At 43.6% G+C, this 18,213-nt stretch overlaps 1 protein-coding gene across 34 annotated transcripts in view; it reads right to left on the bottom strand.

Annotated features, from left to right (window-relative positions):
• The window catches only part of AAK1 (AP2 associated kinase 1), a 163,319-nt gene that overhangs the window by 53,063 nt on the left and 92,043 nt on the right, over nt 1–18,213 (bottom strand). For all 34 annotated transcript variants that reach the window (XM_040623349.1, XM_040623353.1, XM_040623354.1 and 31 more), the window contains exons 4-9: nt 17,305–17,413; nt 15,670–15,812; nt 6,372–6,493; nt 4,945–5,026; nt 4,323–4,455; nt 538–641 (exon numbers count right to left, since the gene is read on the bottom strand). In XM_040623349.1, the coding sequence (XP_040479283.1) occupies nt 538–641; nt 4,323–4,455; nt 4,945–5,026; nt 6,372–6,493; nt 15,670–15,812; nt 17,305–17,413 (693 nt within the window). The remainder of the gene's footprint in view (nt 1–537; nt 642–4,322; nt 4,456–4,944; nt 5,027–6,371; nt 6,494–15,669; nt 15,813–17,304; nt 17,414–18,213) is intronic.

Raw genomic sequence — 18,213 nt, 5'->3', positions numbered from 1 at the left:
TTAGGATTACTAAAATAGAAAACATTCCTATGGCCTGATGTGTGTGAGGAGGGTAGAGGGAAAGGAGTGTGAGTTATAGATGGCGGAGAGTAGAAGCAGAATCAAGAAAGCTCTGATGCAATAAAAGAGAAAAGGGACAAGGGGCTTATGTTCCAGTCCGTACGGGGGCAAGTTCAGAGGCCTGCTTTACCAACACTAGGTAAATACAACAGGCACAGGGCTCTTAGTGAACTGTGGAAGTTAACAAGATAGTAGTTTGGTTAATTTTCACCCAAAGTGCTCAACTCAATCCCTAGGGATTGTGTGTGTGTGTGTGTGTGTGTGTGTGTGTGTATAATTGCCTAGTTTAATAATTAAATTCTATGGGAAAATTGGATTCTCTTTATAGTAATTGCTTCATAGTTAGCTCTGCTTGAATGCCCCCTACCACACAAAACAAGGGACATCTATATTCATTAAATAGCTGGTTCACACCCCAGGAATTTTAAATGACAATCTGATAATGTTTACTCCCCCTAAAAAGCACCTTTCACATACCTGTACATTAGGAATTGGGCATTCTTTCTTGAGTAGTTTAAATGAGAAGTAGGACACCTGGTAAATATCCGGCCTTTTATCAGGGTCTGGTTCCAACATATATCCTAAGACAAACGTATGTGAACATATTTAATAATACCCTAATACTTATTACATTAGCTAGAAAACATTAATTTCTCTGTTACCAAATGATTTTTTTTCATTTCTCATAAAAGTCAAACAGTGTACATTAGCTCTTTTCCTCCCCTCTCAGAAATGGAAGCTCTAACTTCCCTAAATTTTTTAATATGCACAAGAAAGTAACAAAGTTTCTGAACTGTAACAAAGATACTTGGAGTTCACATTCTGTGGCTTGTACAACAGGGACTCAAGCAAGCTCTCATTAAAGTTACCACGTTCGGGGCGCCTGGTGGCGCAGTCGTAAAGCGTCTGCCTTCAGCTCAGGGCGTGATCCCAGCGTTAAGGGATCGAGCCCCGCATCAGGCTCCTACACTAGGAGCCTGCTTCTTCCTCTCCACTCCCCCTGCTTGTGTTCCCTCTCTCGCTGGCTGTCTCTCTCTGTCAAATTAATAAATAAAATCTTTGAAAAAAAAGGAAAAAAATTTAAAGTTACCACATTCATATTCTGGTACCTAGAAGTTACAGGCTTCTGGCCTCCTTATCTTGCTAAACAAACGATTATCCTTGATACTTATAATCAAAACTTATTTTTTCCCCTCCCTCCCTCCCCCCCTTTTTCTTTCTTTCTTTTTTAATAATCTCTACCCCCAATGTGGGGCTAGAACTCAAGACCTTGAGGATCAAGAGGCACATGTCCACCAACTGAGCCAGCCAAGTACCCCTCAAAACTCAAATTTTAAGAACTGACTTATTATTCCTTTGTTGGAAATATTAGCTGGTTTCCATTCTAAGAGAAATTATACAATAATAAATACATCTCTACTTTTACATAATCTATAGAACACTTGTTTATTTCCAGATCCTTTAAGCTTCTGCCCTTTCTGAAGCTGGAAAAATCCCCAGGAAAAGCATTTTAGTGAAGACACACAAACATACACCTGCACACATACAAACAAGGCAAGGCGTTACTGTTTAAGGAACCAAATGAACGGTCTGAACACCAACTGGAGGAAAGACTGACGAGGCTGCAGTCTTGCGAAGTCCTTGCAGAAGAAGGAGGGTTTGGGGGCACCTGGGTGGCTCAGCCGGTTGAGAGTCCGACTCTGGATTTCGCCTCAGGTCATGATCTCAGGGCTGTGAGATCGAGCCCCCATGTCCGGATCCTCGCTCAGCCAGGGCTCTGCTTGAGATTTTCTCTCCCACTCCCTCTGCCCAACCCCACCCCCCTAGCTCATGTACTCTCTTTTCTCTAAGAAATAAATAAATTATAAAAAAGAAGAAGCAGGGTTTGGGCTGGTCCTTGAAGGCAGGAAAGAATTTAGTCAGTCAGGGGAAAGAGAAGAAAAAGATATTCTTGGTGAGGGAACAGTCTGGGCAAAAATGCACTTGGGAGAAAGGCAAGGGAAGGCCCCGTTGTGAGAAAATGCAGGTGCCAGAAGGACAGAACAGAGATTTCCTTGTCAGAGAACACAGGGAAATAAGGCTGGGTGGGTGGGGTGGAACCAGAGTATGAAGGGTCTTAAACGCCATGCTAAATACTTGGGCCCTACGTGGGACCATGGGCAAACCAGGACGTTTACTATGGGGACTGATGGGGGCGCTGTGTAAGACTGATCTCACGGTGAGGCGGGGCTGGACTGACTGAAGGAGGAGAGAGGCTGGTGGCCACTCCACCCCTACAGGCACGCACTGGCCCAGTGTGTATACACTACGGTGACAGTGATGAGAACAGAGAGAATGTGATGGAGACAGGACAGACTCCAAAGCACTGCTTAGAAAATGCCTGACTGTACTCTCTCTTGCGAGCCAGATCCAAAGAAAACCTTAAATTTCCACGATCTCGGCTTGAATGGTGACACCACGAATAGAAACTGAAAAAAAGAGGTGAACTGTGTATTGGCAGTAATTGGGCAAGGATAATACATTTAATTTTAGACCTGTGACTTCAGGGTGACTCTGGAATCTTCAAGTAATTTGTAAAGAAATAGGTCAGAGTTTGGGAAAGATGTCACTGTTACAGACATTTGTAAAGAGTTGTTTTTCCTAATATGAATTTGCTGTACAAATGTTAAAAAGAAAATGGATTACCAAAAACTCCTACCATTCTGGCACCAGATTTGGCCATTTCCTATATATCTTGCCAATCTCACTTATGTAGCTGAGTTCTAGAACAGATGTACAGTTGTCCCTTCTTATCCGGGGGGACACACACTGAGATCCCCCGTAGAAGCCTGAAACCGCAGATAGTACTGACTCCGATATATACTCTGTTTTCTCCTATGCATACATTCTTATGATAAAGCTCAATTTATAAATTAGGTATGGTATGAGATTAGCTACCAATAATGAATAATAAAATAGAGCAATTATGACAATATGCCACAATAAAAGTTATGTGAATGTGGTCTCTCTCTCTCAAAACAACTCATTATACTGTACTCACCCTTCTGTGATGATGTGAAAGCATAAAATGCCTATGTGGTGAGATGTCGTGGGGGAATGACACAGGCATGGTGACATAACGTTAGCCTACTATTGACCTTCTGACCATACATCAGAAGTAGGATCATCTGCTTCCCACTGCGGTGAAGTGTAGGTAACTAAAATCACAGAAGCAAGTCCGTGGATAAGGAGGGACTACGCTACTGCTTTACCTCTGAAAACAATCCAGCAACCATTAAATGCCATACTCTGTCTCTTTAAATACCCCTCCCCCCACTTTTTGGCTCCTAAACAGAAGAAGAAGTGGATTTACAAAATTGGCCCAGTGGGACTGGGTGGTCATCTAAAAGCTGTAACTACGTTACTGTAAGTGACCCATATTTTCTCAGCTTCGGCTTCCTCACTTGTATAATGGGGATAATTATATTTACTATATAAGATTTTAAGAATTAAGTAAGATATGAGTAAGCCCTCAACAAATGTCAGATGCTCTACCCATATCTGCTTCTATTTTTTTCAAATGCAACCCCAGGACCCAAACTGGGACCCAAACTATCCCAGGACTTATAAACCCATAATGGTTAAAATTTCGATGCTAAATCCCCTGACCAATGTGAAAAAAATGATAAAATATCTCTTTCACATTTTAGTACAAGGGCTTGTGCAAAGATTACTCGTTCTACCATCTGGTTGATGAACTGGTACATATGCTTGCTAGGATGATGCAGAAGAGTGGGGAATCTTAAAAAACATTTGAAACCAAGCACTGAGTTTAAATGCTTGTTATTAAAATCCAGTGATCAACCTAAAGAGAGAAAAAACCTTGTTCCACAGAGTTATACAGTCTTAATTATGTATTCACTCCAGCCAACGCATGGCAATCATTTCAATTTGAGTTGCTTCCAGTTTTGCAAAGATGAATTTCTTATCACTTGATAGGAGTCAGCTGGACTCTTTCATACTGACTGCAAGAGAACAGAGCAGCACTGTACTGCTCAAAGCACAGTTAGGATTTCTGCTCAAGTGCAAAAGAGCTTAGATTTCTAGCAAAAAGACCTAGGACTCTAACTAGAGACTGTTATATCGTCTGTGGGTGACCAACCATTACCGGCTGACTTATCTTTGCATCCAACCCATCACTCCTGCAATCCAGTCCCTCTGTCCCCCAATTTGTTCCTGGAGATAAGAATAAAAATATGGAACTAGAAACTTCAAATACTTACTAATTAGGCAGTGCATGTCTTGGGAATATCGGGAGTTATCGGGAATTGTGAAGTTTCCATCACAAATTGCCACCTGACTCTCTCCAAATGGCAAAGTGAAGTAGCATAATTTATACAACAAACATCCAAGAGCCTAAAAAAATAAAGCAGATTGCTACGAGTGGTTTATTTACCATAACTGAGAGATATTGGCATCATCCACACTTACGAGCAGATATAAAAACTCTGTACTATTAACCTATTAGAAATTTGAATTTAGAACGCAACACCACTATTTAGCTGCTGACATACATTATTTCTGCCATCATTACCAAATTGTGCTCCAATAAGGAACAAGCATTTCAGCTAGCTTGCTCTTAAGAACTGGTAACGCATATATGAAAACCACCTAAATATTGGGCAGGTCACCTGAATGATTTTCACAGAACTCTAAAGTCATTTCTTTTGACATGCTTCATGAGGCAGTGGCTGGTCACCTGGAGTGAAGAATAACCCTGAGGGTTAGGGAGACAGTGACATGGTACAGAGACCACTCTCACAATGGCACTGTCTGCATTAGACTTGGGAATTTACGGTCAAGACTGCTGGTATCTGAGGTGCGGATAGGTTAGTTGACACCTACCCAAATGTCTGCCTTCGTAGTGATGATTTTGCCACTGTACAGGTTGACCATTTCTGGTGCTCGATAGGACAGCGTTGTGTATCTACAATCAAGAGATTTGTTTTTTGTTAAATATGTCAATGCTACAATTAAAAACCAGGGGTAGCAGAAATACTTTTTAAATACATATATATTAAATTAAAAGAGTCTAGTTCCCTGGGAGCAATCTGCAGAAGAGATTATGAAATATTAGTGCAGATAAAATGAAAAGCTGTCCTTGGTACACACCCGTGGCCCTCTAGAAGCAGTCCTTCTGTCTGAGGGCACATGGAGACCCAGACACTGAGGCACTTCAATAAACACTAAAAGCGACTTTTCTTGGGTCCTCCAATGATAAAATCTTCTCCTGCACATCCTTGTTGTCTGATTGTATATTTATACTGTATTTTCTGATTTGTTTTTAAAAACAGTAATTCCCTTCAATGTGGCTCAACTCAGATAGGCAACGCCGGCAGAGACACTGGAGAAGGGCAGAAAGTGGGGCCTGGCAGGGGTGGGAGGTGGCTGGTCTCTGCCGCTGGAAGGTGGATGAAACAACAGTTTTCCTCTTATCTCTGGCTCAGGTAAACATAGCATAAGCTCAGCTTCAAAGTGAGTGTCTTGATGTCACCAAGCCCGTGACCTACGCTGCTCCAGTCTCTAAAGCCCAGGGGGCACCATGGTTTAGCTGTCCAGCAGCGCCATGGACCAGAAGTCTTCCCGCCCCAGCTTGGCTGCCAGGGGTGGTGCAGGAAAGGAGACCGAGCATCAGGATAGAGGTGTGCGTAACAGACTGCTGGTTTATTAGTAGTACTGGTGAGTGTTGTTGCCTGTGGAAAATCTAACACTCTGGACAGGAGGGGAAAATGTCTCAGCTTCTTACTGGAGCCAGAAATCTAAAGAAGCTTCTTCTCATCGAAGTCAGGGATTCAGTATCTGTAGAGACTTCACAGCCCTACTTACCATTAATTCCACTAGACTGGTGAGCTCCTTATGAACAAGGAGTACACAGCAATGTAGGATTCAGGGAAAAACAGATCCAACGGACTGATAATGTCACAGTTGTTGTGACTCCTCTTAAAAACATCACAGTCCCTCTACAGTTTGTGCACCATTCAGCTTTTTAAGGGCCATGTGACGTAAGTCAAAATATCTATGTACAGTGATCACTGGACCATTGCTTAAGTGCTGTATGATTCCTTCCTTTTGCTCTACTGATCAACACTTGTGGACCCCTTCCACATCCTCCACCTGAAATCAAACAATTCAACTGTCGACATGATGCTCTGAGACAAGGGCACCGTGACTAGCACCATGGTCTTCCCACCCTGACCCTCTCACCCATAAGCTGAAAGTACAGTTGCTGATCTGGCCATGGACAAGACTCCAAGAAAGCAGGATACGCTTACTTCTTAATCTCATCTTCTACTGCATTGACTCCCTCAGTTTGTGGATTCTGAAATTTGTTGGTGGCGCTTCCAAAGTCACACAGGACGTAGTGGCCTCGGTCATGCAAGAGGATATTTTCAACCTGAAAAACATTCCCCAACCACCCATTCCAAGATATTATTCAGTAATGCATTTGAAAATTTGATTCATAGTCATATAAATATTTTATTGCTGATAATCCCATTAATATGCACTGGAAAGTTATTCCCCTCCAAGTATCTAGATAGGAATCATCCCAAGTGAACAAAAACAAAGCACAGTAACAGGGTGAAATGAGGGTAGAGGGGGCAAACAGAGGAATTCCATAATGGGGAAGCAAGATTCCCATTTTCCTAGATTTCTAGTCACATTTCTCACTTCTACAGAAATAGTCCTAATACTTTCAAGCCTCTGTATCTTTTCTCATGTTCTTCTTTCAGTCTAGAACGCTCTCTGTGACCCCCATCTCCTTACCCAAGTACCAATATCCCACTCGTCTTTCAAACTCCAGTTCAAAATGGCACCTCTTCTTTGAAGCCGCCCTCAAGGACCCACTGAGACAAATGTCACTCCTTCCCCACGGTCCTTCAGTACTTTATTCTTCCTGATGTCAATTATTTCATTTGGGCCTTATACACACATATATCAATTTCTTTACCACAATATGTTAGGATTTCTGGAATAATAAATATTTGCTGTATTTTAGATACTTCTCAAAGTGATTAAAGGCCTGTGGGCAAATGTGCAGTTTTCCTATTAAAGTATTATCTTTTTATAGATGAATTCTTTGGACAGTGAGCTAGCAGTTCCAGGTAGAAGGGAACTTGCAAATACCAGAACCTACAGAAATCTCTGATATCAAAGGACTACACTGATGAAAGGATAACTCCAAGATGGTGGGCCCTTCTGTACTCGAGATGCAATGAGTAATTGTTGGTATAGGTGAACTGAGCTGACTAGTATGTTGGAAGACAGGCCTGGCTATGTGTGGATAGTAAAATGGCAGCCAAAAAATCTTGTTAAGCCAGGAAGTCTGTAGTCTCCACTGTCCTCTGTCATCAGCCTTCCAAAGACTGATCACCTTAGGAAACAAAGGCAAGAGTAGACTACAAGCTCCTTCAAGACAAACACCATCTCTTAATCCTATTGGTAGTCTTCTCTACTAGGGCCTAACGTAGTGCTTGCTACAGAAAATGCAGGTTGACAGGAATAAATTAAAAAACAGAAACACACTTAACACTGTGTTTGTGTGTGTCCGTCTGTCAGAAGCGAGATAGGAGTCACCACATGCCTGTGCCTACTACTACTACTACTACTGGTTCTTAAAAAAAAAAAAGTCTGGTCAATTGTGAAAGTCTCTTGTTTCTATACTTGTTTCTATACTTGCTTTAGTTCTTCTGAAAATTGCATTATATATTACAAAATTGTTTATTATATAGTCTGTATCAGCTAAATCTAATACCTAAAGCCTTTACTGCAAACCGATGCTTCTGTTTATTGTTTCTTACTCCTACTGCGTCTCACTTATGGTGTTGTTATCAGGGGTTTTGTTATTGGTGCTGTTAACTCATGTTCCTTGGAATTCATCTGTGGGAAGCCTTTGAGGACTGAATTTCAAATCTATTTTTCTTCCAGAGAGGATACGCTTTTGCACCTGGGGCACTATTAACCTATAATCACTTTAATCTAGAATTTTGGCCTTGGGATTTTTAGCCACATAGGCAGGGTGAACTATGGCTGTCAACTCTCGTGGATATGCTCTTGTTCCCCAGGGACAAGGCTGAGACAAGCAAATATTTCTACCATCTACAGCTTTTTATAAAGCTCATCAGTTTAACCTATTTATACAAAGTGACATCAAGCTATCCTGAACATATACTCACTTCAGGAATCTAAAATAATTCCAACAAAGCAATACTAATATTTCCAATCTAATTTAGAGGTTATAGACAGATCAACTACCATTTACTGAGCTTTTACGATTATGAGTATTACTGTACTCAGCACTTTACATGGATTATCCTCACAATAATATAATAATACCCCTGTTTTACAGATGCAGAGGGTGAGGCCCACAGTGATGAAGCTGGGAAGTAAACCTAGGCCATTTAACCCTAGAGAAAGACAGGTAATTAATTACCTTTCTGCCAGGGCAGGAAGCAAGTTAAAAGCGGAGCACTGCTCAAGGTGCCCAGCCACAATATCCTCCAACCGTGGTGGGTGTGATGAGTACGCCCACTGTACTGGATACAAGCTTAAGGACAGGGCTGCCTTAGTCCTTTAGGTTCAGAAAGGCCCCATAATAGGAATCTAGTCGATGAGGAGCCAGGTGTCTAATTACTACCCAGGCTGCGTTGCTCAGTGTCTCTTAACCATTCCCTGCATCGCCCGCTTTGTCCTTTGATTCAATTGCTCCCCTTGTCAAATCTTAGCCATTCTTCGAGGCCTTGCTTGAGTCATAAACCCTCAGTAAAATCTTCCGTGGCCACCCTATAAAATCTGTAGAACTTACTGTCCATGAGGGGCTGGCAAAGTAAGACCTTCAGACCAAATCAAGCTATGCCTGTTCGTCACGTATCCTCTAGTCTCTGGCTGCTGCTTTGGAGTGCCAGTGGCAGAGCCGAGCAGTTGTGACAGAGACTATATGGCTGATAAGCCTAAAGTATTTACTATCTGGTCCTTTGTAGAAAAGTTTGTCAGCCTCCGGTCTGTAATTATACTACACCTGTGTGTGTCCTACAATAATACCCAGTCCGGTATTTCACACGTCACGTACCCATCAATCCCTTATCAGTTAGCAGCAATCTCTTCCCCAGCATCACGTGAAACCACGCGTCTCCTATTGTATGTGCACAGACCCTTCCCAAATTAGTGTCTATACTTCCGATGCTAGAATGTATAATCTAAAAAACTGAAAAGTTAACTCACTTCAAAACACAAACTAGGTAGTTCCAGGAACCAAAATCACTAGGTTGCGGGGAGGAGGAAAACCAATCAGACAAAGACAGAATCATGATGAGGCACAACAGAAGGGTTTTGTTTTGTTTTCATCCCCCTCCACCTTAAAAACTAGGTTTGTATTTCTGGTTAGTTTCAGAGTGGCAGAACTCAGCAGTTAATACTGCATCAACCTGGTACCCACCTCAGCTTGCCTCCTTCCCATAAAGATAACATTGTACAAAACTATATTTGCAGGGGAAAAAAAACACAGTTAAAAATGAAGGGTGCGTACAAAAGTGGACATAAAGCCAGAACTACCAATGTAGGAGAAAGCCTTACCAACATCAAAGAAATACGAATGCAGGTAAGAACCATAAGCCTTGCTCTGGCCGCTCTGCAGGTTCACTGGGAGGATCACGAGGTTGCGAAGGTGAACTCGCTTGGCAGCAGCCACCTCTGCACCTTCTCAGTCTGACCCTGTGACTTGGGACACCTGTGGAAACCTCCAAGATCAAGCTGACTGCTGCCCTTTGTCACCACCACCACCAACAACAATACACTTCACACAGAGCCTGGCATGCGACAACCACATTGGACTTGGAGGTCACAGGACCTCAGGGACTATTCAGATGTCTGACCCTGGACAAACCTTTAAATCTCTTCGGGTTTGTTTCTCATCTGCAAAGGAAAGCTAATAATATTTCTATCACTGCTGTTATGAAGCAAGTAACAGAAGATATGTAAAAGCAAACTATAAATCTCCCTATATAAACCTAAGAAGTTATGATTATTCATTTAATAGAGAAACACGCACAAACTCCTACTATATGCCTAGAAGGTTCTGGGTATAAGGCTGTGAACAAATCAAGGTTCATCTGCTCACGGAGCTTAGAGTCCAGTGGAAGCGAATAAGAAAGCAGGTATAGGGGCGCCTGGGTGGCACAGCGGTTGAGCATCTGCCTTAGGCTCAGGGCGTGATCCCGGCATTATAGGATCGAGCCCCGCATCAGGCTCCTCTGCTATGAGCCTGCTTCTTCCTCTCCCACTCCCCCTGCTTGTGTTCCCTCTCTCGCTGGCTGTCTCTATCTCTGTCGAATAAATAAATAAAATCTTTAAAAAAAAAAAAAAGAAAGCAGGTATAATTGCCAGGTGGTGATAAATGTTATGGGGAAAAACCCAACAGGTTAAACACACGCGACGTGAAGAGGAATGCTACAGCAAACAGCATAGCTGGAACGGTCACTGTGATGAGGTGAGCAGAGACCCAAATGGAGGGAGAAGGCGTGGACCACCCGGGGGAAGAGGTGGCTCCCAGAGGACAGCCAGCAGGATGGCACTGAGAGGGCAGCAGGCTTGAGGCATCTGAGGCACTGAGACAGGCCACTGCAGCTGGGACAGCACTCTGCTGGGCACTGGTGTGGCAAAGAACACTGAAGACAAGGGGGCTAGACATTCTCTGGACTAGTGCCCTTATGAATGGGGAAACCAGATAATGCTAGGCCTCGGGTTAGTGAAGGACTTGGGGAAGTGAAACTTGTAATAGAAGCATAGAGGCAGGAATGATGATAATAACAATAGCATCAACAACTAACAGCACTCACTATGAGCCTGACGCTGCTCCCTGCACTTTTACCCATGTTAATTTCATGAAATTCTTACAAAGCCCATTGCCCCCACTTAACAGATGAGAAAAGAAGTTACCTAACATGCCTGAGGTCACAGGGCTGGTAGGGCAGGATGTGGGCTCGGCCTGCCTGACTGCTGAGGCTACCCCTCCCCACTGCTTTGATGTGTGTTATGCAGTTACGGAATGTGGGCAGCTCAGACGGGGCGAAGGCAGCAGAAGAGAGGACCAGAGCAGCTGACAGATGGCAGACCAGGGAAGGCCCCTTGGGAGCCACTCAGCAGCAGACGAAAAGAGGTGTTTGAGGAAGGACAGCCAGTGACAGAGGAGAAGGGGGAACACGAGAGCAGGTGCAATCATCCAGGGGGAAGGTGACTAAGGCCAGGGCTAGAGTAGGGCCCAGAAGGATTAAGTGAGACTAGGAAGGTAGAGAACCAACTGGACCTTCAGACATCAACTTCTGGAAGCTCCAGAGAATTTGCAGAGTGACTTTGTTTTTGGCAAAGTTCCTTAGGATGTTAGCCTAACACTGGTTACCACTGCTTACAATCCTATAGTCTTCCAGCTCTTTGAGAGATTAATGCTGCTGACCTTACTTCCCAACCTATCGGCTTAAGAAGTTTATTAAAGTCGTCACTCCCAAACTCTGCTCATAGCTTTAGCTAAAAGATCTGGAAAGCCACCTCCTATTGACCCTTCATCTTGACATTATTCCAAACAGAGATGGCTTTCAGACATTCCAGTCACAGAATTTATTACCACTAGAAATTCTGGAGGATTAGACAAACGTAGGTTTTCAAACTTAAGATTCTAAAAATGGGACAAGAATCTCCATCCTATTGTGCTTCATGAAATCAAAATCTCTTTTCTGACCAAAAAAAGAGACATTCATAACTTTTTCAATCTGAATGTATTTATTAAATCTTAACCCTTTCTTCCCCTTTCTTACATGCCTGAACAAACAGCACAGTATAACTGAGCAAAACGAACCAACCAAAAACCAAAATGGGAGTAAAAACCCATGGCCTTTGCTCTGCTTTGATCACAGAAGTAGCTGGGCAGGTCACAGCCCTTCCGGGCAGAGGCTTCCTCACTGTTAACAGGACAGGGCTGGCTTACGTGACCTTCCCAGCTCTATGACCCCATGATCTGCAATGATCTCTTTCTTTCCTGAGAGAGATAAAAATTAAAACAAAACAAAACAGAGAAATGAGGAAAATGTTAAAGTATTTGAGGAAAAGACCTCCAATGAAGAACAGAACTTCTGTCATGGTTAGTTTTAGAACATAAGCTGCTTAAGGACAGGGACCGCTTTCAACTTATTTCCTACACAGAATCTGAAAGACCACACGCGTGGTGGGCAGGGCAAGAGAGGTTTTCCTCAGTTCTGTATGTGAACAATGCACCCCCACGTGGGGCAGCACTGGCTCAACAAGGGGATCCACAGCTGGCCTGGCCTGCGCTCTTTCTCGTGTCCTACTGACTCTTACTCAAGGTGGTGCCACCTCACCAAATATGCTCCGAGAAGCACCCAGAGACCAGCAACCAACACTTCCTCTGGCCAGCAGGGGAATAAAGCACTTCTTGGCTCTGGCTACTACTGGCACTGGAGTGGCTGGACATGGAGCTCAGAGTGTCTGAGACTACAGGATGGCAAACGAGGTACGCAGGGACTTTTCATTCGGGCCTTAGGAGGCTGGCAGTGTGGCAGGCAAATGGGACTGCCCACCAAGCACGTATTAGCAGAAATAACAAAATCTCACTTGCTAACGAGAGCAGCTAGATGGCATAGAGGGGAAGCTGTGGAGTTTGGGAAAACTTCAATCAAAACCACCAGGAGTCAACGACTAAAACTGACTGCGGCAGGGCTCTTCTGGAACAATTACAATCGAGGCCTCCTCCCAGGGGCCCCCTATTTACATTCAAGGATTTCCAAGGTAGAGGAGAAATGGCAACAGTCTCCTGAAACACTACTGGCAAGCCGGCAGCACGCCCGATGGTCTCCACTACGGAGGTAGACACAACTACAGAGTCCAATACTGTGTTGCCAGCACCACGCAACTCTCAGGAGCACCAAGGAGGGTTAAGGGGTACAGGGCTGGGGGCAAGCTGGGGAACAGAACACGGCAGCCTGTCCTCACTCATTCTGTGGCCTCTCCTCCGTTTCCACTCTGTCCATGGTCCTCTGCTAAAATATCTCACAGACTGTTCCGTGCAGTGGAGAAAGCATCTGGGGCTCCTGCTGCCTGAGCCCAAACACTGTCCTACTCCCTGTCCCCGGGCTAGACCTTGAGCTCTGTACTTCAGGCTCCCATCACTGCCTCACAGCAGCACTGTGAGCACCACAGGGCACTGATATGCTGGGACTAGGTAAATTAGGTAGGTATTATTTACAGGTACACGATGATTCATCATTGAGGCCTCATTTAATCCAGTTAAAATAAAGAAATATTTTAAGAACATGGGAACAGCATTCTCTACAAGGATGCTCAGTGGCCATCTCTGCCTCCTCCCCTTGCCCTTACCTCTATGCCCCCTTAGGCACTTGCTGTGCCAGGCGTGTGCCTGGAGATGAACACGCAAGCTCTAAAGCCTCCTTCTCCCCTTCTCTAGGAAGCCCTCGGGCTCTGCTCTCTGCCTAAAATGGCCTTCATCCTCTCTGTGACCACCCATAGCCCATGAGCCTGTGAAGTCCCACCACTCGGGAAGATTCCAACCCCCACTACCTGGTCCCCCTATCTGACCATACATTAAGCGGCTCGATTCTCTGCTGTTCATCACTTTGTTCTAGAACTTTCGTGCTTCACCTGTCTCTGTTTCAAGTCTGAACATTTCATTTATATCCTCTCACCGATACTTAAACATCTTGGGGGTAGGAACCATATTATACCTGTACCACCTCCACAGAATTATGTACTCGTACTATGCTAGGCTCATAATAATTGCTGAAATGTATTCTCCCTTTTCTACGCAGAAAAAAGGGCTGACTACAGAGGGACACTGGAGAAGGCTCCCTGAGCTTCTAAAGGTATGTACTATCTTCCCGTCAGCTAAATACTTTAGTACAGAAACACCAGTATGTATGCACCACTTTATACCAACTGTGATGGCTGAAATAAAAAAGGACAAGAGGGTTGGTGAGGATGTGGAAAAACTGGAACCCTCCTGTATTGCTGGTGGGATGTAAAATAGGACAGCCGCTCTGGAAAACAGTTTGGCAGTTCCGCCAAAAGTTAACTGTGGTTACCACATGACCCAACAATTCCACCCCTAGATGTACTTACAAGAGAACTGAAAACACATATCCACTTAAAACTAGTACACAGATGCTCATAGTAGCCTTTTCATACTATCTGAAGTAGCAACAATTCAAATGTCCATCAACTGATGACTAGAAGAACAAAATGTGGTCTCTCCACACTATGAGTATCCTGCCATAAAAAGGAATGAGGTACTGCTACATAGCGCAACACAGATGAACCCTGGCACCATGGTTAGGTGAAAGAATCAGACACAAGAGGCCATTTATATGAAATGCGCCAGGCCAGGCCACAGAAAGCAGATTAGCGGTTGCCTGGGGCTGGGGTGAGGTGGGAATGAGAGTGATTGCTGATGGATACAGGGTTTCTTTTGGGGAGATGAAATGTCTTGGAATTAGATAGTGGTGATGGTTGTACAGCCTTGTAAATATAGTAAAAGCCACTGAATTGTATACTTTGAAAGGGTGAATTTTATGGTTATAAATTACATCTCCATTTTTAAAAAAGCTAAAACGACAACAACAACAAAACACCTCGACACAGAAATGCTACTATGCTGCTATGATCCTCAAGCTTTAGAATATACAAAACCCACAGGGGGTGATTATTAAGCTATGAATTGCTGGGCTTCCCTGACACCGCCACAAAAGTTACAGCCCAACAGATTCAGTGTGGAATCCGGTACCTGCATTTAACAAGCACACCAGGGCATGCTGATCCAAAGTATTAGCTATGAAGCATGTTCCTCAAAACACAGGTATAATGAAAAGAAATTGTAATTTAGAATCAGAAGAGCAGGATTCACATCCGGGTCCTGCTCCTTCCTGGTCATATGACCTTAGTCAAGTCACATAATGTTTCTACTCCCGAGTTTCCTTAACTATAAATGTAAAGAAGAACATCTTCCTCCAAGAGACAGTGTGTGTAAAGTGTCTGGTAGGGTACGTGGCACATAGTTGGTGTGCCATACATGCTGGTGAATCCTAACCATGTGCCAAGTCCAGGCAACAAACATTGTCAAGTGATTATATAATATGAAAGGCCCACTATAAGGAGATAGTAATTAGTAGAACAAATTTTTAAATAATCACTGGATTTTGCAAAATATGAAACAGATGTTGAAAACCAAGCATTGCTGTTTGCAAACTATTTAAATTAGTCTATCATTTTCCATGCCCCTGACAAAGTAAATTTGGGACTACATCAGGAAAAACAAAGACAACATGTATTCGGGCATTTGCTGATTATAAGAATTTCTAAAGGCTGCTTAAGTAATTTAAGTGATACCTGTACTGTACTTTCTTTTTTCTTTGCATCTTCTCTCACCAAGCAGAATATAAGAAATGTAAGGTTACCGTGCCTGTTCTCTCACATCCCCAAAATGTCTCCCCCATTCTCGGGGCAGATGGAAAACCCTCTGTAAGAACGCACTTAATGCTACAGTGTGGCCCTCACCTTCAGGTCACGGTGGATAATGGGAGTTTTGCACTGATGCAGGCGGGCAACGGCTTCACAGGTGTCACAAAATATCTGGAGCACTTCATTCTCTGTAAAACCTGTTTGCAGGCGCTGGTTCATCAGGTTGACCACCTGGCCTCCTGCAAGGGGGCACAGAGCAAGCGAGAGCTTAGCAACGTTCAGACTCACCACTCACCCCAGACAATGAACGGTTGTCCCTGGAGGAGCAACCTGGACACGGGTCACTGGCTGAACCACAACTGCAACCCAAGTGTCTCGATTCCCAGGCCCAGATTCGTCTTCTTACAATCCAGGGCCTCTTCTAATGCCTCAAAACCAGTTTATTTTATAAAGTACTCCAGACATGAGCTGCCTTCATGACATCGTCAAGATCAATAGAATGGACAGTATGGTCCTGCTATAGCTGCTTGGTCACACTGTCTCCGTTTGCATGAGATGAGGCCACAGGTTCAACCTGCCGTATCTTTTAGTAAGAATCAGACTACACATCAGACCCCAGGAACAGGAAGAAGACAGCTTTATAGTCTGTACTTTAAGAATGGCTCAGTCTCTCTGGCTTCACTCACTACCCACTGCCGAGAATGTAGAAAGGCTACACCAGTATTTCATCTCCAGGACCAAAAGACTGATGACCTCACTTACAAAATCATCCAGATCCCTGGATGCTCCCACTGCCTTGTCTTGAAACATCTCACTGTCCAAAGAAGAATGGACAGGAAGAAACAAACTGTCAAGTCGAATTTGGTAGTATCTTTTATAAAATCAGCTAAGAGTTATTACAGAGTAGGCTGAAATTATTGGTTAACATCACATTTTGGGGATTAACAACATATTTAATTTATGGATAGTATCTTTAAAGTCAAGGAAAATGTCAGTGGAAGTAGGGATGATTATAAAACAGGGCACCAAACAGTGAGGCAGTGACCCAAGCTTATAAGTGACAGTTGCTTAGGCCAAAAAAGTCAAACCTCCGAACAGAGTTGTATGAAGTCAACTCTGAATCAAGTCGCGCTACGGTCTGTATTTCCCAAGATAAATGCTGCTTGAAATCCCAAGCTCTCAACTACTTAACTCCACTGTTCACAGCAGCATCGTTTGAATATAGCCTTTACTGGCAATTACAGCTTGCAAGCAAGGAGAGGAAAGGTCATTTCCATTAGACGAAAAGGATTATTTTCCCCCATAACACAAGGATGGAGGTGTGGGTGGAGAAGAGAACACAGGAGGGAGGGAGTGGGGAGGCTGAATTGTTTCTTCGGTCCATCTGGAGTTGGGTCTTTGTTATGTGCCTTCATTGCTTGTTTTAAAGCATCACAAATAACACATTCATTCTCACCCTCATACATTCTCATTCATATACAAGCACCAAACCTCCCTAAAGCTAACAAAAGGGGAGTTTTGTATTATCCACCACTTCAAATTGTTCGCCATTGTAAGAATCACCCAGAGGTGACAGCAGGCTCTGGATCTTTCAGTCTCACAGTCTGCACATCTTTAAAACCAGAACAACATACATTAGGGCCCAGTGCACGTGAACTGAAATGGCCCCGGTGCCCTTGACATTCAAAGTGCCAGAGCAACGGGAGCTCAAGGTATGGGTCACATCCTTACCCCTACAGAAGTCCATGAGAATGAGCACTTCCCATACATCACCGCTGCTCACACTGTTGATACTGGAGTCAATGTAACCGACAATGTTCTTGTGCCCCGACAGGTCTCTCTATAAAGAAGAGTTGAGAAATATAGTATTAGTTACAGACACCCATAGAGACAGAATGAGCCCGTGGGTTCCATTAGCATAGATAATTTAAATGCAGATGACCTTAACCGCTACAAGAGGTAAGACTGAAGAGGAGGGTCAAGAGCAGGTTTCTAGTGGTCACTGAGATGCATGGCCAGATCTTCAGTAAACAGTTCTACACTCCTACTAAACTACAGCACTCTCCTGGATGAGATTCTAGAACCAGATGCACACAGGGTGCCTACTTGCTCACTCCATCAGTGCTCCATGTCAGCCAGGAGCAAAGACGCCCATCTCCACAAGCACTGCGGAGAGTATGAGCCAGACAGTATGAATTATTTAAACGTGTGAATTTTTAATTCAGAAAAATGAAACGGGTGGGTTTTTTTTTTCCTGGTTGTAGGTACACAAGTGAATTTAACATGACCTTTAAATGGTTTGTACTGTTTTTCTCCCTTGAAGAAATATGTGAAAAGAATAACTGCTTTACAAAGTTCTGAACAGACTATAATGGCACCCAGACCTAAACATTTCGCTTATAATTAAGCCTTTCAAGCCAACCGAATGGAACGTAAGATGGGTCATGTTTCTAGCTCTCTGGTTGGAACTGCATATGCTCTCTCGGGACTGCTTATAAAATTCACTTAGTCAACAAATGTTTATTGAGCACTTCCTATGTGTCAGGACCCATTTAGGCACTAGAAGTTGCCTCACACCTTGGCATAGTTACTTCAACATCCATAGATGCAAATCTTTGTAATGATGATGTTTAAAATCCA

This window comes from Ursus maritimus, unplaced genomic scaffold, assembly GCF_017311325.1.
Source record: "Ursus maritimus isolate PB19 unplaced genomic scaffold, ASM1731132v1 scaffold_6, whole genome shotgun sequence".
Classification (NCBI taxonomy): Eukaryota; Metazoa; Chordata; class Mammalia; order Carnivora; family Ursidae; genus Ursus; species Ursus maritimus.
Note: the sequence above shows the minus strand (reverse complement) of the source record. Positions and strands in the feature narration are given on the sequence as shown.